The sequence below is a fragment of the Panthera onca genome, chromosome D2, assembly GCF_046562875.1.
Source record: "Panthera onca isolate mPanOnc1 chromosome D2, mPanOnc1 haplotype 2, whole genome shotgun sequence".
Classification (NCBI taxonomy): Eukaryota; Metazoa; Chordata; class Mammalia; order Carnivora; family Felidae; genus Panthera; species Panthera onca.
The window spans coordinates 24,807,740-24,831,745 of record NC_138349.1 but is presented as its reverse complement, the minus strand read 5'-3'; the positions used below and the strand labels follow the sequence as shown (position 1 = coordinate 24,831,745).

The window sequence follows — 24,006 nt, the reverse complement described above, 5'->3', positions numbered from 1 at the left end:
AGTTTGCTGGTTGGAAAACAGCTAAGCACTGTGTTGGTGGCATAAAGATATTCAAGGTCCAAGTGGGGCCTTATGATTATTGGAGTAAAACCTCTTGTATTTGATGATGAGAAAATGGGGCTTGACAGACCCTCTTCTCTGCCAAACTCTAGTCAGGACCCTCTGAGTGCTTTGTCAACAAGGCCCTGTCCTTGGGTGTGTTCAACTTTTACCCAGTTTCACCATGAATCCTGCTAAGCCAGTTTAGCTAGAATCCCCCGCCCTCAATATTTGACTGAATTCCTCATCCCCTACCAGGCCCTAGGTGATGTCTGATTACCCTGGCATGCCTTCAGTAAGAATCCTCTCAGGTCAGTTTAGAAAAGAATTACTCTACCTTCTAGTAATGATCCACTCACTGACTCCCACCCTTCTCTTTGGCTGTAAATTCCTTGCTTTTTGTTGTTTCTAGAGTTGATCCCAGTCTCTCTTTCCTATTGCAGAACCCCATCACAGTTGTCTCTATACTTATTGCCATTTCCCTGAATGAAGTCTGCCTTACCATTTTAACAAGTGTCTGGGTAATTTTTTTCTTTAACAGGCATAGAGAATTGGTTTGTCCAGGGGAACACTTTGTGTATGCTTTAGAGTCTAGATTTCCAGACTCCAGATTCAATGTTCTTTCTCCACACCATGTTATCTTTAGGCCTTCAAGAGTACAGAATCAAGAAGTGATTCATCCTACAAAATATTTTATTTGGGTTAATAAAAGTATGCACCTGACTGCCTCTAGAGATTAAGGTGTCTCCTCCCTGCTGTGGAGAGGAAAGGAGCTTGGAGTGATTGATCATTTAACCTTGATGCTAGTGCATGTGAACTGTAGGTCCTTCCCTGGAACCAGATGCTGCTAGATCTTTCCAATTGTGCCAACATCCAACTTTATGAATTTTTCTAGGTAAGGCTATGTTTTGACTTGCTCCCAGATGTTAGCAGTTGGTCAAGAACTTGTGACCACGCATTCATTCTTGCAAATAAAGACAAAGCAAAGCAAAACAATACACAAATCAGTACATTCAGCACTTGCTTTGCACCAGAAGTGGTGCAAGGCATTGGGGCTGTTATAAGAAATGGCTTTTTCCCTTAGGGACTTATAGTCAAGGAAGAGATCCCAGAATAAAAATAGTATGACTGAAACCATAGGATAAGTGCCAAAATAGAATTATATACAAGGTGATATGAGAACACAAAGGAAATCTTGATTAATTTCCCAGTGGGGAAGCTGGAAGGAGGGTGATATTGGTGTTGAGGGTTGGAGATGAATGCACCAAGAAGAAGAAATAGAGCAGGAATAGTTCAGGCAAAGGGAATGATATGTGTAGAAATGGAGGGAAGTGAAAATGTAAGACATTCAGGAAAGTTTAGTGAGGCTGGAGAGAAAGGGACAGGGAGCAGATGGCTGGAAATGAGTCTAGTAAGGAAGATTAAAGCCAAATTTGACAAGACTAAGCTTGGAAGCTACAAACTCATTGTGCGTAGGCAGTGGGTAATTACTACGAGGGATGAGATGGACAGAGCTGGGAGGTTGAAATATAGCCTGATGACAGCATGGAGGATGGTGGGGCGGGGGAGAAGGCTAGAAGAAGAGCATCCAATTGGGGAACTATTGCAAAAATAATGATGCATGAGCCACAGCATCGGGGTGAGGATGAAAAGACCAAGGGTCCAAGTTATTTAGGAGATAGGATCATTAAGACTTGGAGACTGAGCTGGGTTTAAGAGATAAAGGCAAGGAGAAAGATTAGGCGTGATTCCCTGTGCTTAAAGGTAGACAGGAGACAGAAAATAAGTCATTTTGAGGTGGGGGCTGGTTATAAAAGTTACCATAGCCACTGACCATGTGGAGCCAGTAGCCTAGGGAGGGATTTGAAATGCTGATGTTTGTTTATTCAGTAAGCATGCTGAGGGTATATGATGTGTGAAGCCTGGTTCTGTACATTTTGGGGAAAGGAGAAGTGAATGTCCTTTTTATTTTTGTTTTATTTTTTTAACATTTCATTATACCTACATCCTTTTGGGAGGTTTCCCATGTGTTCTATTTTTGCATCTTTACAAAGATCTTGTAAGACTAAATTACCCTGAATCTTTTATTTGAGAAACCTGAGGCTCTAGCAGACTGAGTAACTTGCACATGGTCATGCAACCAGAGAGCCGTGGATCTAGCAATAAAATAGAGATTTTGCTATGCCCAAAGTTCATGTTCTTTCATCTCACCATAGCATTCTCTGTGGTTCCTTGCCCACCGGGAGCTTATGTGGTGCTAGGGGAAACAGAACTTAAAGAAATTCAACATAACAATATCAAAAGAGCCGAAAGGAGGCATGGACAGTGGGCTTTGGGCATGTAATGGGTGGGGAAGCTTGTTCTTGTGCAGAGAGATGAAAGTGACTGGGAAGAGGGCTAGTGAAGCCTTAACAGAGGTGAGGGTGGGCATCCAAGCTGGGTGTGGGGACATGGAATTTGCTAGATTAGATGGGGGTGGGGATAATTCTTAAAGGTCATCAAATAGTACAAGCCTTGGCTACTAGGCTTGTAAAAATAAGATGTAGGCCAGGACAGGAGCAGATTCTGGTGAGAAGGTGGATGAAGAATCCAGGAAAAGGCAGTTACTAGGGGAGGCACCCAGCTAGAGCTGGGATCTGAGATTTGAGACAGAATGCAGGCACCCATGAGGTTGGGTGACCATAGAGGAAATAAACTGACCTCTGATTTTCTAAAGCCTGGGTGGGAGAAGTTTCGTGATCTAGCCAAGGAAGGCAATGAGGGAAAGACGAGTTGGGGAGCTGATGATACCGGTTGTTTGAAGAGGGAGGGGGGCAAGTGAGGGGTGGAGTTGGGAAGTGAAGTAAAAAGCGTGATAGCGAGCCTAGCTCTTGGGGCCTCCCTGTTTGGCACCCCTTCTCCTTCCTCCACTATGGAAAGGTGGGGTGGAGAGGAAGGAGCCTGTGGTTTGGCCTGCCTTTGTTCTCTGAGACCTGACTTGTGGCTTTGGTATAAGGTCAAAACCCTGGAAATGAGGCCCAAAGGACAAACAGGGTAATTGGAATAATGAACAGTTGGCAGTAGTTCAACAACATTGACTTTTCACCCTGACACACCATTGCTCCTCTGTGAAGGCTCACACCCTCTGCCTGCTGCGGCCTGATTTGGCCACTGGACCCTAATGGGCTTCTTTCCACCAGAGGGTCCCGAGCCTCAGGCTCAGTGGAGGGGGCATGAGGTTGGCTGGACTCCAGTGACCTCAGGAGGCTGTCTGGCCTTGCACATAGCTCCTTGTGCCCCTGCACAGCACCAAGAGGGACTGAAGGTCCCTGGGCTGAAGGTGGAGCAGGAAGTCCCCAGCAGCAACCTGTACCCACAGTCTCACAGAGGGCAGAAAAGGAGGTCTCTGAGAAAGGCTGGGAGCAAAGGGGACTGAGTTTAGGTAGATGCAGTGGTCTAATTGCTCTTCTAAAATTAATGGGGCCTTTTATCTCTGAATCACACCTGTGATTTGGGAACAAAGGTGCGAGTTGAAGGAGAGCCTGGCTTCCCTTGAATACAATCTCCCATTTGGTGAAACATCTCTCCCTTTGTTTCTCTCTTACCTGCAGATCAACAGACTATGGCACCACCTATGAAAAGCTGAATGACAAAGTAGGTTTGAAGACTGTCCTCAGTTATCTCTACGTCAATCCCACCAACAAAAGGAAGGTAAGACTAGGGGTCAGGGGTCCTGACCGCTCCCTGGGGATGGGGAGTTGTGGTAGGGCTGCCTGCGGCCAGGAGTGAAGAAGAAAACCCACAGCCGTGGAATCAGAGAGGGCCCGCTTGATATACCAAGGAGAACATCACAAACGCTGCTTATAATTCTAACAACTGCCTCAATACTAGTAATTTCAACAACAACAGTAAAATTATATAACTAGTAAGGTGTTCCTCTGTGCCAGGGATGCCTTATCTCGTTTATGCTCACAGCGAATCTATGCGCTAGACATTATTATTGTCCCCATTTTACAGATGAAGAAACTGAAGCTCAAAGATACGAATTTTCTAGCCTAAAGTCAGACAGCGGTGAGTAACAGCTTTGTGATTTGAGGATGGATATGCTTGTTTCTTGAATTGGCTTCTTCCACAGTTGCCCTCTTGCTGGTCTGTTTTCAGACAGCGCCTTGGAAACGGGGAGTCTGTTTCTGCCGAGGGAAGGAGAGGCAGTTCCTGGATTCACCAACTTGATCTAGAACAGCTGCTGAGGCAGGAGAGAGCAGACCTGGCTCTGGTGGCCCCTTGGCTCTCTGACTTTCCAATGGACTCAATAGCCAGGATGTGGAGGAGATCATATAAGGCCAGACCTTGGTCATGGAGACCCATTGGGAGGAAGGGTCCTGGATTCCATGGAATAATGGATGGTTTTAGAAAATAAATACTGTGTAATATGTTGGCTCTGGGAAGAGGTGATCTTACTGCAACTAGGAAGGCACTGCTCTTTAGAAACTTAGGCAGGCCGAGCCCCTATAAACATACCAGCTTTCTAAAAGGCTGTTTCAGTGTTTCTAAAAGGCTGAAAATGTTATGGAACCAGGCTGGAACGCTGGTGGAAAATCCAAGTGGCACTCAGAGATCTTGGTGGATCAGATATTTATTTAACACCGGTGGGCTCAGAGAAGACCGTTTCTCCAAAGATCTGAGCCCGAATACAAGTGGGAGGGGTAATTTATAGTTGTCAGCTTCCGTATCTGTGGGGGTTTTTGCGCGTGCAGCAAACAGGGCAAGAAGAACCCGGAAGAGGGGTCTCCAAGCTAGAGACGAGAGCTTATTTTAGTCCCGTTGGCCATCTTATAGTGTAAAACTTTATTAATTTTCCCAACACTCCCCCCTTTGATGCCTTTTTAAAAATCTTTTATTAAGCATCACTTTTTAGCTCTAGGGGTTGGTACCCTTGGAGGGCTAAGATACTGCTGCAGTTTGGCGAGCAACAGTGTTTTCAGTAAAACGTACCAGGGTGTTTAGTATATGGGGGCCGATGGTCACAAGTAAAATTAAGGAATGGAGGGGCCCTTCCAGGGCAGGGAGCCAGGATGCCCAGTCTGTGAGATCCCATCCTCTCCATTGACTGATATTTTCCTGTTGTCTACATTGAATTCTTTCCTCGAGTTCCTTAGCCTTAGTCCTGACGATTCCTGATTGGTTTACAAAATAGCAACATTCCGCCCCGCCCCAGGAAGACACAAGTCCCTCCTTTTTCTGAAGTGAGGAGGTGGAGGGCTCGCCTGTTTTGGAGGGACACTGACTGCTACCAGGGAGTTTGTTTGGCTTTGTCAGGTTACCAGGGAGTCTGCCATCCGTTCCACATCCAGCTTGTTGCTGCAGTCCCTATTAGCCCAACAGCAAGAAGCAAGATTAGGGCTATGACACCAGTAAGGGGCAAGGGCTGGCCGAGTTGCATCCAAACCCCTGGGCTCAGTCCACACGTTGATTCCTCAGGCTTTTGCCATGCGCAGGCCAGCCAGCTTCCGGGGTGTGGCTGGAGCAGGGCTGGAGATCTCAGGGGCCAGTGTCTTTTTGAGGGTCAGTTTAGGCGGGTTGACTGGATCTGGATCACTTCGCCAGTTTGAGGGTTCCTCTGAGTTGGCCTTCTTAGCTCTGGAGTGATCACCATGGGGTGATACCCGAAACTGAGTCCTCTATTTGGTTGTGTGTCTGTAAAGTCCACCTCCAAGTCTTCAAAAGGGGCTGGTTTCTGGTAACTGTCAGATCAGGTTTAGGGAAGATATGGTTTGCATATGTAGAGATCCATCCTGTTTTCTAGCTGTTTAAATAATCATATGCCCATAGGGTCTTAGTACTATCCCCACAGAATAACAAGCACAGAAGATTGTCTATACATGAAATACTGTGACAATTTTTCTGAAGTTTACCTCAAGTTGTCTAGTTTAGGCAAACAACAAACATTTAAAGACAGAACTAGAATTTAACATCCTTAACGGTGCATTGTTGAAACATAGTCTTTTTATTTTCTCTCTAAACCAGCCCCCCCCCCCACCCCCCGCCCCAGCCTTTCTAGAGATAGCCAAATTGAGACCAATGCATTTGTAGAACAAGTCCAGTCTTAACAATCCTGGCCTAATTATTTATGCAAGCTCACCAATAGCGATTGATCGTGAGAATCTTTTAAAGTTTGCTTTGCTGGAACCTTTTATCAGGAATCTCTTGGTTGAACTTTTAGTAGCCTCTCCAGGCCAGAAGCCAAGCCAAATACTTGCCATCAGACAGGCCTGCGATACCTGTACAATTGGGAAAATTCCTCTTTATGAGGTCCCCAAGATATCCTGAGGTTCCTGCACCTGCCAGGAAGTGACCTTCTTTCATCACCTGGTGAGGCTGCTGGGAACTCTGTAAGCAAGGTATCAGGCCAACATTTCCAAGGGGCTCTATGGCCCCATGTTTCATAAAGCCAACCTTAGTTCCTTAAAGCTGTCTGGTCATATCTGAGTCTATGAGTGTCACTCTCAAATATGACATTCCAGTCAAAGCCTTGGTAAAATAACCAGTATTTCCAATGGTGATCTGTTACAAGATGAACAGATTCTTATTGAACTTATGCAAACAACTGTAATTGCCATGAAAGAAAGAATACTCACTGAGAGTTTTTGAATTTCAGGGGAGTTATGTAGAGAGAAAAGATAAATGCTTCAGTTTACAAATGAATATTTTATGACATTTCTGTATGTCATAGATATCTTAAGAGAAAGTTTCCTTAATCTGGAAGAGAAAACATCAGAGAACAAGCAATATTTTCAACAAGAATCACAAAACTGTAATCTTCCTTAGTTCATTTAATCCCATGTTCCTAATTCTTGTTCAATTTGAATGCAGCTTTTTAGTTCTGGAAATTCTTACCCATTTTAGTATTAATCTTAAAGATGTCAAATACCTGTATTTGTCCCTAAAGTCCTTTTTATAAATCTCCTTGAAGAAGAAACACGTTTTGTGGGAGAATAAGAACAATTATAAATGACAAAATCTCAGAAATAGACATTGTTAAAGATCTGATGAGAGTTCATTATGATGCAATTGACAAAGAAATTCGGTTATTTCTGTGACACATAACACTTCAAGTAATCAGAATATTAAGTGATGACCTTATACCAAAACATTAAAACTTTAGGAATTGCATATATATTTGGGCAGTTACAGCATTACCTGTGCAGTACAACCTAAGGTTTACCATCGTACGACAGTGCCTTTCCAAGTAACTTAGTATCCCAAATAAAAGGGCCTAATTGGTCAAAAGACTTCATTTGCCATTTAAATCCCGGGAAGTTTGTTAAAACCTTAAGAAGTTATAAGTCCATTCTAAATAGGATTACAGATCATTACAAACCTTAAAACTTTATTTAACCAAGGTGGCAGTAAAAGATTCTAAAGGTGAGTGTGTGGCATTATATAGTTGTTACCGAAACCTAGCTCCTTTAACATTGAAAAGTTTTAACTAAGTAATCAAAGACCTGATAAAGATGACACATAAAACTTTGGTTTTCCTGGAAAATAAACCTTTGTTTGCATTGTCTTACCAAGAGCAGATCAACAGTCCAAGAAAACTTTGCCATTTGAGGAAAGAGAAAAGCAGAATTTTAACCTTATACCAGTGTACTTTTAAAATTCCATTTATCTCAACCTTCTACAACTTTCCTTTGCCTTCAGACTTTGTCCTACAGCTATTTCTCTCCAAATAACCAGTCTCATTTAGGACAAAATTACTTTCCTCTACCCTCAACAAAAATGTATTTCCATTCCTTATATCTTTCTTACATACCTCCTACTTTCCTACATACAGGGTTGCTTTCCTTATTTCCATCAGTCTTAAGTACACTTAGCAGAATTTTAACTCTTAGGAAACTTTAGTCTCCAATTGAGGACTTAGTAACCAACTGAGAGGTGTTTACAATGAGAATTTTTTTAGATGGTAAATTCATGAACCAATTAAGTACAAAGCATGTTTTCCAATAGGTCCAAATAGCCTTAATTTCTCAGCAATATGAAGTTAAAAAAACAAACCTATGTTCAGTAATCAAAGCTTTAGCATTTCCATCCTATTTGGAAAGTTTCAGGTTACTAAGGACCTTGAAAGTTATCTCAACAATTACCCATGAAAACTTTGAGACAGACAAAATTAACTATCATTAATAAATTGCAACAGAGATAACATGAGCTTATTTGACCTTTGCTGATAACTTTAAAGACAAGGCCAACAAACTTAAATTAGTTTCAACACTGAATATGTTTCACCTGCGTCCACTTAAAAGTCCATCAATTTTTCCCCATTGTCAATTTTCACCTGGGGCACCAGTGGAGGTATCTGAAATGGGTGGTCCTAGAGGGTGCACTTTGCTCCTTGACCTGGAGGGTGGGAGGAGGAACCAATGGTGCCAGAGGCACTGAGGGTGGTCTAAGTCCACACCCAAGTTGGTGCAGAAACATGAGGGGGAGGGGAAGGCGGAAGCAGCAACTGCTTGGGAATATTCCTTCAAGTCTCCATCCCCAGGTAGACTAACCACAGTTGGCTCCAATTATAGCTGTTAACCTGGGAAATGAGGGAGAATCCCTCACATCTATTAGGCAGAGGAACAGGGAGAGGTAGTCAGTGTCCCTTTTAGTCTGATTCTATTTCGGCCAGACCAATAAGGTCCCCTTGAGGTTCCTCCTGATACCGGCTGGGTTTCTGGGACTTTCCCTGGTTGGGACACTTATTCTTTTAATGTCCTTTCCCCTTGCAGTAGGCTCATTGACCCCTTGCTAAGGAGGTTCTGGGCCTCCCCGCTTTTGGTGGCTGGACCTTCCCCGTCCTTTTGTTTTGGCCTTTTTGTGCCTCTGGAGCAAACAGGGTGTAAGCCTCGCATATTCTCTTATAATAATCCCCGGGGGAATCCCCTTGCTGCTGGGCATATTTATGGGCTTCTCAGCCCCTGCTCTGATCCCCAGGAGTACAGACTCTTGGTACCCGTGGATATGGACCTACATCTGGAGAGCGCCTGCACCTGGCTGAGGATGCAATCTGGTCACTGGACCCTGTGGAGGAGGGTTCTCCGGGTCCCTGAGGGGAGGAGAAATGGGTGGTACTGGTGGTGGAGGAGAGACAGACGGGGGAGGGAGCCCTGTGAGTCATAAGGTAGCAGAAGGATGAAATCTTCCTTCGTGTCTCCTGCAAACACTAGGGGAGCAGTGGGTTGCTTCTTTGGCTCTCTGGGTGAGTCTCCGGATAAAGTGGTTAAAACCTTTGCCTGACTCCGCTTGCTATGGATGAATCGCACCCAAGGCAGAGGATTTTGGGCAATTTCAACCAGTCGATGTATGGAAATTGATCAGGGTGACCTGGGTCCCTGGAGACAACATGCTAGATGCAGCAGACCATTGGGACATCCAAGGTTCCTTCACAGGGCCCTCCTACACCAAAAGTGGGCCATTCTAACTCACATAGGGTCCTTAACATGCCAGGGGTTATCTTAATTTCATAGTCTTCCAAAAACTCCTTCTTTGCTCTGTCCTGACCCCATAATGTTCCTGTGAGACAGAGTCACAAAGACAGAGGGATAGGGGTGCTTCCTTTAATGAGGAGATCAGTCAGATGCCTGTCTGGCCGTGTCCCGAAGGAACCTAGGTGACGCTTAGCCGTAACGGTCTCAGCTTTGTGACTTATGATTAGAAACTATTCTGATGCCACCATAGACTTTGTGCCATTCACCACAGAATCGCAGACGGGCCCATTCAGACTCTGTGGGCTTTGGGGACCTTAAGGGTGCCCACCCACGGAGCCACAGAATCGAACTTGGCAGGCAAGCTAGACCGAGTTGCACATTCACACTCACATACACACCAGAGGTTATTACATTCCCTCCCACGGAATTTCTACGTGTGAGACTACTGAAGTGTCTGGGGACTGATCAGTTCCCCCTTCCACTCTTGTGAGTGGGCCTCACTAGATTGAGCCCCAGTCTTACCAGTTCTGATGTCGGGTCCAGATCCTCACCTGCCAAGTCTCCTTGAGTCGGAATGGCAGAGCAGAGCCAGCCTGAGGCAACTGAGCAGGACACTGCCGAAAGTCAAGCAGGGCGTGTCTTCTCCCTTGCGATTCCTTGTGCCGTCACCGCCTCGCTGTTCTCCCAAACCGGTGGCAACAATGGGTCAGCACAGTTGGGTTTCCTGGTCAGGGAACCAAATATGTTACAGAACCAGGCTGGAACGCTGGCGGAAAAACCAAGAGGTGCTCAGAGATCTTGGTAGGTCAGAGATTTTTTTAATACCAGTGGACCGTTTCTCCAAAGATCTGAGTGCCGAATGCAAGCAGGAAGGGTAATTTATAGTTGTCAGCTTCTCTATCTGTGGGGGTTTTTGCCTGCACAGCAAACAGGGCAAGAGGAACCTGGAAGAGGGGTCTCCAAGCTAGAGAACAGAGCTTGTCTTAGTCCCATTGGCCATCTAATGGTGTAAAACTTTATTCATTTTCCCAACAAAAATGGCACTGCCAAGATCTCTTGTGATCTGATTTGCATTCCCCCAGTGGTTTTCTAGCCTTTTCTTTAGTGAGAATAAGTGCAGGGGTGAGCTTGAACCCATTGTGCAGATGTCCCTGATCTCTGATTCCAACCTGGTGGAGACCAAGTGGGGGTGATGATTGTTTATGCTACTCAAAGCAGAACAGCTTTGACTCAAACCCTTAGCACGAGAACTCATAGCCCCCTCTTCTCCTCACTTTTGCCTCCACAGCCCCAGCAAAGGGAGGAAGCAGAATGGGTGACACCTGGTTCAGTGTTGGTGATGGATACCCAACGATCTAGCTAGGGAGCCCCAGACCTGAGACTGTGCCCACCAGTCAAGTGCCAGGACTCAGATGATCATCAGGAGGGCTGTTTAGATACCCGTTGCTGGCTTTAGTGGAGCCGTTTGTCTTTCCTTTTCCCCAAAGTCTGTCTTTCACACAGTTTTCAGTATTTTCATGTGACTTCTTGAACGTTAGAGCTGAAGGGATCATAGATTTTATTTATACAAAGAGTTATTAATAGTTGTTGAACTTCACTGCTTCTGTGAAAGTGATCAAAACTCTAGATCTCTTCTCTCAAAACCTGCCCCTGACATAAAACTGGAAAACAGTTTTTAGCAGTTTATGAACAGCTGGAATCTCACCCCTGGACCAAAGATGTCCGTGGAGTCTCAGTTAAGAATCGTTTATCTGTAATCATTTTACAGATGACGTTTACAGGAAGACAGAAGCCAAAAAGCCCACATAACTGGGTGAAAAAAGGAGCCAAGTTAGAGGCCAGGACTCATGATTCTCAGTCCGGATTTCTTTTCTCCAGACCACACTTTGCACCTTTTCTTTCTATGCAGTCACAGCCTAGTATTTTAAAATTTACAGTCTAGTCTTGTCTTGGAAGCTTGGGGCAGTTGCTTCGTGACTTCGATTAAAGCTGGTGCCCTGTCCATCATGGACACATGATAAAACTGGACCCAATCAATTCAGAAGTGATGTGTCTCAATTCTGTCTCTGCCCTTCTCCCTTCATTAAGAAGGAAGCTGGAGCCCACAGACGATAAATGTCCACCCAGGTCACTCAGCTGGTTGGTGGCTCCGTTGCCAGTTGGTCTCATGACTTGCAGTATAAAGCTTCCCACAAGTGACGTGGGGTCAGATGGAATCACATCTTAGGGTGTGTGCGCTCTGGGAGAAACAGGAACTGGTTTGTCATTTGTCATGTAGCAGATGCCCTTCAGCACTGATCTCTGACCTATGACCACAACAGAATTAATCATATTTTCACGTAGATGATAGGTCAGCCCTCTCATGAGGATTCTCCCAAGTGGGATGTGGAGGGTCACACCTGTTTGCATCCATTTTGGTGGTCATCTGTCAAGTCTGTTTCCTGTTGGGTTTCTATTAATGTCTTCTTTGGTCTTTTGCTGTTTTTCTTGACCTCTGACTTCTTTATCTCTCCCTGCTACAGCCTAGATGTGCTTAGACCTGCAGGGAACAAAGTTGGTGAAAGCAGATGCTGGGGTCAGAAAGAACAGAGAGCTAGGATTGAGAGACTACTGGAGTAGAGATGCTGTCTCCACTTCTTCATCCTAGAGGTGCCGTCTACCCCACAGGCTCTCTGGAGCAGTTTCTCATGGGAATTCATTCCCACTTAACAAAAGTTGGACCTATTTTGTATGTCTTCTCTGAGAAACACCATTAAAGCACAATTAATTCCCACTTAAGAGGTACTGTTGCCCAGAAAGTTAAAAGCATAGATATTTTCTTCACACAGATTGGGGAAAAACAAATGACCGGCTATTGCCATGGATTTATTTACTTTTTTTTTTTTTAAATGGCAGTAGGAATTAATTCATAAGGAGACTATGTGATCCTGAAGTGCTTTCTGAATCATCCAAGGGAAGATGAAATTAGATTTTGTTTCATTTTATTGTGTTTTTGATTGTCTTCTGAGCCTCTAGATGCCGACAATTCAAATACTTACATGGTGGCTTTCTTTTAACCAGAATATTCAGTTTACCAGAACTACTGTTAAGCAGCCACATAGGCAAAATGACAATTAGACATAAATACTCAGTTAGATGAAAATTCTCTGATTTGTTTCTTTATTGCTCTAGTGCTCTGAATCATTATGACCTTGTAATTCAATTTTTGGTTTTGCTTCCTTCTTAAATATGTCTTAAAGTTTAAACTTGTGGTCTCTGGATTCTCATCTCAGCTCACATTATGCAAGATCTTCTGATTCTCCAGTGCCTGAATTATCTGTAGCTGCCCATGTTCACTGACAGCCAATGAAAAATCCAGCAGATTTTCGGTTAATCTTGTGGAAACACTTGCTCTTTACTTAGTGAGTTATTTATTTAACAGATGGCTTGCTTTCCTTGGAGGCTGTGAGAACATCAGAGATCTGTGGCCCCTGGCAAAACAGTAAATTGTGCTTGTATTTATATAGCTGTTGATTTTCTAACGCTTTTGGTGATGACATAAAATCTCCAACTGCAGATAGCCAATAAGCCATTAGATTGAAAGTAGAAGTGTTAATATGTGTACAGTCTCCTTCTACCAGTAATCATCTTAGCCTTAATTGAGTACCTACTGAGCTAAGTTGCATTTTAATAACTTCATCTGTATAACCTCCAGTCCTCCCAGACACTTTAGGAGGCAGGTGAGATAAGGAAATAGCTCTATGTCAATTACGCCAAGGCTGTGTTACTTGTAATTGGTGGGTCTGCAACGACTTTCCCATTGATAAGGACAAGGAATGACAGATTCATCAGGATACATCTAGCAATGGTGGACTCCCTAAGGAAGTTGAGATTTACACTAGCCATATTTACTAGTCTTTCCTACATGGGAGTATTGGTATGAAATGCTGGGAGCTACTCCAGTTGACGTTGTTCCAGGCTGTCATATGACATGGTGGCATCAGCATTATTTTAATGACCTTGACCTGTCCTGACTGTTTTTGATGTGAATTCCATATTCCTCCCTGTTTGCCTTTCTCCAGCCATTGGCCAAATAGCTCATTGCCTGCATGATGTCTGAGCCTGGCAGTGTGTTAGTTCTAGAAACAGGCACATGTGAGGTTTGCCTCCCAGAGGAGGGGCTCTGGTGGGGTCTGAGTTCCCTCTCATAGCTTCTGCTACTCGCAGGAGACAAGTGTCCCTGGGTTTCTAGAACTCATTACTGTCAGCTCATTCTTGTCCTCTGGTCCATGCAGAATGGCATGTGCCAAGGTCAAGCTTGCATTTAACAGACATGTGTTTTGTACAACACAAACATGCTGAAGGCTTTGTGCCTCCACAAGAGAGGGGTTTTGCTCCTACGGGTGCCTATTAGAGAACAAACCTTTAAGTGGATAGGGAAATGTAGGCCTGCTATGGTCTAATTGCTCTGGCTCAAAAGTGACTGCCACCTGCAGATTTGGAAACAGTGTTTTGGAAATGGCAGAGAGCATAGGAAGGTCTGACTGCCAGGGAATGTGACTAAATCACTGCAGGGTAGAGGTGGGTATGCCTCTGTAGATGTGTGGGGTGTGGGGAGGCTGTAAGGTCTGCTATCAGAACAGGATAATTACTTCTTACGAGCTCCTTGTAAGTTCCAAGCCCTGGGCTGAGTTCACTTCTACACCCTATCCTAAGTTTTGCTCTTAATCCCTAGACCCTGGCACTTGTATTCCAATTTGGCAAGTAAGAAAACTGAAGCTCAGGCAGGTGAGCCCCTTGTTTTTTGTAAAAAAATGTGGATCCCCGTTCACCTCTGTCTGACCACATGGGCCACACTGTCTACTCTGACCTGGAAGTTGACTGCCCTTGCACAGGTATGAAGACCAGGAGAGTACAGTCAGCACCCTCATAGGACTCACTCTGCTTCTGGGGGTTTTCTGTCCATTATTGTGAGAGAATTAGCAGTTTCTTAGAAGAAGAGGGGAGTGTTAGACCGTTCTTTCTTAATTGATTTACCATGGAGAAGGATAATTGCTTCCAGGCTACCCTGCAGAAATATAGTGGGAATTACCAGTCAGATTTCTCTGACAAGCAAGCCGTTTCTGTCAGGCTACTAAAGAGGCATTGTGAACGTGGTCGGATGTTGGTTATTCCCATGTCATTCTCTTAATACAGCAGCATAACCCTGAGCTCTCTGACACGTGGGAAAACCTCTAAGGAAAGCAAAACACAGAATTTTAAACTATTGGCCTCCTGCTTTCCCTGACCATGTCTCCTGAGATTGTTGGAGGATCAGGGAGAGTTGGCTTTGGGGCAGAACACTTTCCATTCACAGATATTAAAATCTCTTACACTAAAGCAAAGCAGTCAGAATCATAAAAAGGAGAATGTAGAAAGATAATTTCAGGCTGTTCAGCAATCTGTTAAATGTCTAGCTCTGAGCAAAGTGTTTTGGAGGGGAATTTCCTGCTTTTAGAAGTGTGCAGTCTAGGGGCGCCTTGGTGGCTCAGTTGGGTAAGCGTCCGACTTTGGCTCAGCTCATGATCTCGTGGTTCCTGAGTTCAAGCCCCACATCGGGCTCTGTGCTGACAGCTCAGAGCCTGAAGCCTGCTTCAGATTCTGTGTCTCACTCTCTGCTCCTCCCTGCCCCTCTCATCCTCTCTCTCAAAATTAAATAACCTTAATAAAAAATTAACGAAAAAGAGGTGTGCAGTCTGGGACACTTGGTGGCTCAATCAGTTAAGCTTCCAACTCTTTGTTTTGGCTCGGGTCACGATCTCATGGTTTTGTGAGTTTGAGCCTCACGTTGGGCTCTGTGCTGGCAGTGCAGAACCTGCCTGAGATTCTCTCTTTCTCTCTATCCCTCCTCTGCTCACACTGTCTCTGTCTCTCTCAAAATAAATAAACTTAAAAAAAATAGTGTGCAGTTTGGGCAGACAGCATGCACAGAAAAAATGGCTGTGTGTATAGAGTTGGAGTCTCAAACTCAAATGCATACCAGGGCCAGGGAGGGGGTGCCAGTGAGTAGCAGGGGCCAGGTGGGGACATCAGCAGCCACTCCACAAAGGGCCTTACACTCAGGAGCTCCAGATCACTGCTTGCTTGCGAGGATGAGGGCCCAGTGCAGCTATGACATCCTTCCCATTGTCTCCTGATTCTTTCTGCATATTTTCCTGTGAGACTTTTGCATTTTGAAGTGTTTTAGATAGGCTAGGATGTGGAGTTGGGAGTTTGGGGCCTGGGAAATGGTCCAAAATCCATTTCAATTCCTTGCATCCAGGTGGTGTCGTGTGCCATATTCTGAGTTCTAAGTGATTCTCCAGATGAAAAGCTGGTATTTGCAAAGCGGCCTTTGGGGCCACAGGGTAAGGATAGCACTTAGTAGGTGTTCTTACTGAGGGCCTCCAGTGATGCCTTGATGACCTGTGGGAGAGATCAGCTGAGTGTGGCTCACAGAGACTTCCCTTTGACTCAAAGGAATCATGTAGTATTTTGTGTCTTTGAAGGGCAAGACCTTTAGAGTAGGAATAGAAGACGACCTCTGTTTCCTTTCAGCCCCTGGGTACCTGTGTTCTTTAGTAAGCCAGTCCCTACTCAGAACCTCCATTTCCCTATCTGTATAATGGCAAGATCAGCTCCTATACTTCCTGAGGTTCCTTCCAGCTTGGGTTGTCTGGATGGTCACCATTTGGACGGTGCCTCTCAGAGGGCTGCATGGTGGTATGTGATGATCTGTGGACCTTGGGCTTAATGCACAGCCAGTTGAGTAGACCTTGGAAGGTGCGATCCCCATAGCTCTTGGTTTTAGGGATGCATGTTGGCCAGCTAAGCCCTTCCATCCAGGCTAGAAAGTTCTTTTCTGCAGTTACAGTTCCTTGGTCAGAAGGTGGATGCTTTCCTATAACTCAGTGGCTCTGCTGCTGTGACCCAGAGTAGCAGCATCCTCAGTGGCACAACAGAGGGCTTCCATGAGCATGGGCTGACGCAGCGTCACGTGAATGTCCCTGTCCCGTGTAGGCGTGTGCAGCTCTCCTCTTGCAAGGGAGGGAACTGGAGATTCTCTCTCTGGAGCACCCAGGCGTAAGGATACTCTCATGATAGCAGCCAGTGGACAGGCTCTGCTGCATCCCACTTCCTCCTTCGTGGCCACCTGCTTGGTGCACCCTCAACCAGGCATCTCGTCGCCGTGGGCCCTGCTTTATCCCTTCACAGAATGTGTATAATAAGCCATGTGTTAAAGAGCAAGTGAGACAGGTCCCTCCTGATGGTCCTTTCTGTTTCCAAAGGTAACAAGTGTCTGTGGTATTAATGACAGTGGTGATGATAATATAATAACAGTGATAAGCAGCTAGCATTTTTTGAGAGTTAACTCTGTGCCCCAAATTATTCTAAACGTTTTATGTGAACTAACTCATTTTATACTTCATCAACAACCCTGTGATGTTGGTACTGTCATTATTCCATTCACAAATGATGAAAGTTTGGCACCGAGAGGCCAGTGACCTGCTGAGGTCTAGTTGCTCCTGGTCACTTGCCGTGGTCTAATGTGCTCACCTAACTCACTTTTACTCATATTTAATTTTAGACTCGCTGCACATTGGAGCTAAAAGGGCCCCCAGAGATCATCTTTGCCAGCTCTCATTTAGCAGAAGGGACCACTTGGGGACTTGCCCCAGGTCATGACATCATTTGCAGCAGAGCCAGGGCTGGGACAGGGTCTACTGACCGCTAATCCAGTGTTGTCTACAGACGCACAGGCTGTTGACAGCTGGGGCACTCAGATGTGATAGAAAACCCCTGCTGCAAGTGAATGCAAGCAGGGAACAGCTGGGGATATGTACTCCCCACCTGTCTCACTGATGTGTGTGTTAGCTGCAGGGTCATATAAACATCCATAGCTTCTCAGTTCTTTGGCCCAAAGTCCAGAGGACATTACCACTGGGATCCTGTTTCAGACGAAGCTGGATGAGAAACCCAGGGCTTGAAATCCAAACTGCCATTTGCATGTTGGAAGACAGAATGGTTGAGTACTGTGCTCCAGGCTAAACGGGTATCCAAGAAACAAGAGGCTGGCTCCCCTGGGGACGAGATGCTTCCCTGGGGAAGGAACTAGGATTTCTGGTCTAGCCCTTTCTCTTAACTAGCTATGGGAATAGGGAAAAACCATTTAAATTCTCTAAGCCTCTGTTATCCCATCTGTAAAATGGGCATAAAGGATCATTTACCTATCCCTTCCTTTGGGAGCAAAATTAGGATAAAATGAGAAACATAATACTGTATTGGAGGAAATAAGCTTCAGAAAGTGAAGGGAGGGTTGTATCTATTGAGGCGGAGCTGGCATTATGATCACAGACTGGAATCTGGGCTCCCTGTGCACTGGCTCCTTGGCTGTGCCTCTGTGCTGACCATTGGGGCTGCCAAGCCTCCCCTGCTGGGCTGCCTGCTTCTCAGTTTCCTTGAGGGGAGGGGAGGCTGCACCTCCCAGAACCCTGGGTTTTCGAGGGCCTCACATCCTGCCCTGTCCAGGAGGCACACTGCCACCTTCTTTCCCCTGCCAATCTTCTTCTTTGTCTCTTAAAACCAAACTTGCTGACAGCCTGTGGGAGATGGATTATTCTGCTGATGGAGAGAAATGGTCCCACTCTTGTTAATTCACAACCACCTCGTTTTTCTTGCCTCATCAGTTAACAGTTATCAAGAGGCTAGAGCAGCGTTTATGGGGAAATGTGTGAAAGGAAGCAGTGACAAAAGGAAAAACAGATCTTGGACCAAACCTTCTTCATTTACTGATTCCATGTCCAAACCTTTTTCCTCTTAGTATATACAAAAAGTGATCCAGAAAGTAACCTTCCAAGAATGAAAGCGTCAAACTTTGTTGGGGGCCACGGAATCCAAATAAAGGAGAACTAAGAAATCAGAAGGGAGTAGACCAGTGAGGGGAGAGACCCTGCTTTACAGATTTCCACCTGCCTTTGCAAGTGTGACCAGTGATGGAACAGATATGAAGTGTGGTTCAACTCAAACTAATCACTTAAAGGAAAAAGAATCTAAAGTAATTCTTGGAAATTCACTCTTTAGTCACAAAGTCCCTTTCTCAGCAAATATATGTATTTGGTTCCCTGTATAAATTACTGCAGTGTGCTCTAGCCAATAATTTATTTAAAGGCTCATTAAAATGATTACTAGTTTTTTCTTTTGCATTTTATTTGAAAATGGGAAGAATATAAACCTATAGCCTGGCTTCTCTCCAAAGTGCCCTTTGGGGTTTGCATTGAGTAGATCACATTTTTTTAAATAAAGATATGATTTGCAGTAAGATTATTCAGGCATTTAAAAGGAATAATAAAAATTGGCCACTTCCTGCACTTTTTAGTGGCTTGTGTTTGCCTAACCTATTTTTTTTTTAATTTGATTTTTATTGGATTTGGGTTTTATGTGTTTGTATGTGTGTGTGTGTGTACTTGTGCATCTGTGTGTACAGAAGATCTCGACAAAGAGCATTATGGAAACTTCAGGGTTAAGGGGGAAAAAAAAAAAACCCGGAAACCAAAACCCTTCTCTTTCTGTGCGTACTCTGGTTTGGAATGAACTAAGGAGTAAAGGAAAGCCTATGTTTCTGGGTGGTCATATGAGATGCTGGTTCTGTTATGCTGTCTGAGATCGTGGGAATTTGGCACATTAAAGGCAGTTAAAAAACAATGTATCCCGGTGTGAAGGATTTAATAAAGCACCAAGCTTGGAGGAAGATGTCACCCTGTGGCATAATCAGAATCAGTGAAGAGGAGAGGCGAAGATTGGGCTGTGGAAGAAAGCTTGCAATTTGGAGAAGAAAGGAAGAACAAAGACAATCTGATAGGGGAGGCAGGGTGTGTGGAGGTTTTACCAGACATACTGGGTTTAGCAGTTGCAGTTCAGGAGAGTGGCAGAGTGAGATTAAATATTGTAGAACCTCCTCCCCCGAATCTCAGGGATGGAAGTAGGACTCAGGGCAGGGGCATGGGGAGCCACAGCAGGCTTTTGAGTGGGGACTGGCAGTGTGAGAGCGGTGTAGGGGAAGGCTGATAGCCTATGCACTGATAAGGTGCCCATGTTAAGCATTGTACACCAGCCCTCCGTCCTTGCCCTGCCCTCCCTAGACCTCTGGGTTTTTGTTTTTGAGCGTCACAGGCAAGAGCAATTTTAACAAAGAGCTTGAGATGGCAGGGTGATGTGTTCTTTCTAATGTTCCGATGCACAGTTATATAGCAAATGGATCTCACTGCCCCTGAGGTAGAGATATCTGTTACAAAAACAACCACCACCACCAGTGAAAGAAATGACTCTATTTTTTTTCTTCCTTGGTGGGCTCAACCAAGCAGAGGGATTGTTGGCACGCATGGCTTGCCCCCAGCCCATCCCCCCCATCACGGGCTCAAGGTCAGAATGATAGACGTCAGCACTCAGCACACACTCTGCTGGTGAGCGTGTCCGGGTAATGAGGGGCCAGCGTCCTGGGATCCTCAGGTCTGCCAAATGGCTCAGGGGCAGGTTTGCGGCAAGTTAAGTGTCTGTCCCTTGCACACGGGGGGTCTGAGCCGGCAGCGCAGAGCGAGATGCTGACCTCAGTGACAAATGGAGGCCTAGCTTGGTGCTGGCAGGTCCATGTGGAGGGCCCCCCGGGAGCAGATGCAGACAGTCAGCCCTGCCATTTCACAGCATGAGTCTAACTCTGAGAAATGGCTCAGGCTGTCTTATGATGACCACATGGAGGAAAGAAATGAACCAGAGAGGAAGGAGCTACGAGAAATACACAAGAGTTTCACCTGGCTTCCAGAGGGAAGGTGCGTCCAGTTTAGAAACTTGCCACCTGTTCCTGATTCCCTCCTAGTGCCCAGCAAGGTGTGTGACTACGGAGGGAAGAGCTTCATGGCACAGCCTGTGCCCTACTGGCTGTGTGCCCTTAATGTGTCATTTCACTTCTCTGAGCCTTCGTTTTCTCATCTGTAGATGGGGCTTCCGATTGGATTAAGAAGACAATTTTAAGCATTAAATAGCATATGCACGCACAGTGCACAGAGTAGATGCTGTCCTTCTCTTGGTTAAATGAACTTCTCTTTGGCTTTTCCCCCTCTGCTCAGCGATGCTTCCAGCTTCCCAGGCACTCCATGTCCACGCAGCTGACTTTGCTGTCCTGCAAAAAGGCATCTATTTCCCTCAAACTAGCATTAGGCAATGTCCTTTCAACTTCTAAAACGAAGAATTGCCCCCTTGGCATCCCTTCCATTTTTCTCTCCCCAGCCACCTGCCTTGTGTGTCTTCTGACTGATGCATTGATTGCTTCTATCTCACTTAATGAAGTCTAAATTAAAAGTGATGTTTGCCAGCCCTGGGCAGTGTGTGTAAACCAAGCTTCTACCAGTTATCACCCAAGCCCCATTAGGCAGATGGAGCTGGTGGAGCAGGGATTCGTATCCAGGTCTGTCTGGCTTCAGAGCCCCAGCATCATTCCCCCATGACCACCTCCGTCTGTGTAGATGCACATTCAGGTGCATTGCTCCCTCTTGGTGGTGTACAGATTATCCTTCTCGACCATTTCGGATCTCCTTCTGTGTGGCGCCAGGCCCAGGAAACATGCAGGCACTTCCGGCCTGGATCCCACACGGGCAGATGTTGTATTTAAATGGGACTTTCCTTTGGGACTGAGCTGTGAGAGGAGCTGGTGGCCACCACCTCAGCGACTGCAGTTACAACAGTGTGCTAGATGCCAGGAGACACCCCCATGGACACTCAGCCTGCTGCTAGATGTCAGGAACTCAGGAACATGCCTTGCTCTGGCTTGGGCATTAGAAAGACAAAAAAAAAAAAAAAAAGCTAATATTGATGGAGCATGTGACATGCTGATGGTTTTAAGTGACATTTTTTTCACATGCAAGAATATGTAAGGTACTACTGTTGTTATCTCTGTGTTGTGAGGAGGGTACAGGGGAGGCTGAGAATGACTACTGCATGAGGGAAGTAGAGGGACAGAGACAGAGAGGGAGGAAGTGATAGGGGAGGGGCAGAGGAGAGAGGTCCAGAGGGACAGAGAATGAGCACGTTGAGACAAAGCCACTAAGTTCTAGCTGGGCAGTGGTCACGCCAGGTTTCAAACTCAGATTGTCCACCTTTCAAACATAAGGTCTTAAGACAGTGATTATTTTGGTCTTTCTTGGCTTGGATGGGCACCATGACCTTCCAGAGGCTCTCTGCTATCTAAAAGGAGTGTAGGTATGCAGAGGGATGAGTTTCCTTCTAGTTCAACAATGCCTTGGTCCTGTGTTAAGAAGTTCAGAAGAATGTTCCCTGCTGAGGGGAGAAGTCAGAGGAGTGTAGAGTTGCTGTGTTTTCTTAAACATAAGACAAACAATAGACTGGGGTGGGTGGGGGTAGTAACCAGCCTGTGGAAAATGCCGTAGCATTCAGTAACTAAAAAGAGCAAGCAACAGGACCAAGCTCTGGCATTCCCATTTGGAAGCCCCCCCCACAGGGCTGGGGCTGGCTGGGTTCTGGAGGGTCTCTTTCCACTTGGGTAAGAAGCCATTTTCTTCAGATCCTGGCTCTACCTCTTAGCAGCTGGTGGCTTGGGCACATTATTAAATATTACAAGCTTTTGTTTCCTTGCTAATATAATCAGGACAATACTAGTACCTGCCTCATAGGCTGATAGAAGTATTAATTGAGAAATGTTTGCAAATGCTTATCCAGTGACAAACCAAACAGTACTACTGTTTATTATTATTATCATTGTCCTAATTTTGAGACAACTGGCTTCTGTGGGATAGTCCCATGTCGGGTCTGCCCATTTATTGAATGGATACTCAGCCTAACTGGGGCACTCTTGGCTTCTCTCTCTCAGGAATTTGGTTCTCCGTTTGGAGATGAGGCTGATTGGTAACTCAAAGGTTGTCTGGTTCAAGCCTTTCATTAAACTGATAAAGAAACTGAGTCCCAGTTAGGGAAGCCATTTATTCAAGGTAATACGGACACTTAATGGCGGAACTGTGGTTTTTGAAATCAGATTTCTGGCTTTGAGCCCAGTGCTCTTCTTATGAAGTTACACAGAAAGACACTTCACCATGCAGGCAGACCTGGAAAGACATGGAGTTGAGGAGGACACTGACAACTAGGAGCTTTAAGATGCTCTTTGTCTTTGTCCAGTAAACCCAGAGTTTCCAGGGCACTGGGATTAGAAGGAGCCAAGTCAGTGTTTCAGACCAGTGGGGAGTTATGTATCATGGATAAGGCCCCCAAGGGTAAGTTGGACCCAGAGCAGTCAGAGGCAGCAACATGAAAGAAGAATTTGAGTCAAAGTTGAACGAGGAGACTAAAGGTTGAAATTGGACAAGGTTTTCTAAAGTCCAAACGGTGAGAAAAGGCCTGAAATGGAAGGATGAGGAAGAAGGGAAGAAAGCAGGAAGACAGGCCATGGAGTACAAGGAAGACTTGGGCATGGGGACACAAACTGAGATTGTGAGGTTATTGGCAGCGCATTTGTATAGGGCACCTCTCTCTTGTCGGGGGGATGGTAACAGGGGGAGGCACTTGACTGATTAAAGCAGTCAGCCTGGGCCAGACAAGGACAGTCACACAAGAAGAGTAGCAGGGAGATAGGATGCAATTATCCAAAGTGGTCTTTGGCCTGAACCTCCAATCTTTAATCATCCCTGGGGAGGCAGTGACAGCATATATATGCATGGAAGATTTCCTGACTCTGCTCTGGACCTTTGGAGAGGAGTGGGTTGATGTCAGAGCAGAATCTTAGCACACAGGTTAGCTCTGCAAAGGTGGCTTGGAATAATAAACTGCTGGCTTCTTGGTCTCAGCCACCCCACCTTGATCCCAAATCACAGAGCATCAGCATTCGGTAGCTCAGAGCAGACCAGCCTCCTAGACGCAAGGTTGTAAAAAGTTATTTCTCTGAGAAGATTTCCTCAGCATTAATGGCTGTGTGACGTGGCTGTCTGGGGGAGCTGTCTTGCCTCAGCTGGACCCTACGCCAAGTGTAAATGATTTGAAGTACTCCTTGTCGCCCTCTTCTCTTGAGCAGCTATAAAAATCATTTATCTGGGTCTCACAGTTGCTCGCTTATGAACTTGTGTATGCTGAGTTTTCTGTGAAGTCTTAGGACAGGTGCTTGGGGCCTGACCATCAACCCCTGGAAGGAAGGTAGGAGGAGGTGGGAAGGAGGTAGGCCGTTATCATAGTCATTCTCTCAAAAAGTGATACAGAACTTCAGACCTTCATTTATTGTCAGACATCACCACTTTGATCATGCCAATCCTTACTCAGAAACCTTCACGAGCTCCCCACTGTTCATGGGAGAAAATCTGTACATTATGTGTGTTACAGCAAGTGGTTCTGAGCTTAGCTGTCTACTCTTCCCTGTGTCCCCCTCAGCAGTGTCACTTCTGTGACCTTGGGCGCTTTTTAAGTGCTCCATACCTCAAGACATTATCCCTACAATGGAAATCATAACCCCTGCCTATATCAGTTAGGA

The 24,006-nt window shown here is 45.5% G+C and overlaps 1 protein-coding gene across 2 annotated transcripts in view; it reads left to right on the top strand.

Annotated features, from left to right (window-relative positions):
• The window catches only part of SORCS3 (sortilin related VPS10 domain containing receptor 3), a 592,738-nt gene that overhangs the window by 252,201 nt on the left and 316,531 nt on the right, over positions 1–24,006 (top strand). For both annotated transcript variants that reach the window (XM_078434806.2, XM_078434805.2), the window contains exon 3: positions 3,630–3,729. In XM_078434806.2, coding sequence (XP_078290932.2) covers positions 3,630–3,729 — 100 coding nt within the window. The remainder of the gene's footprint in view (positions 1–3,629; positions 3,730–24,006) is intronic.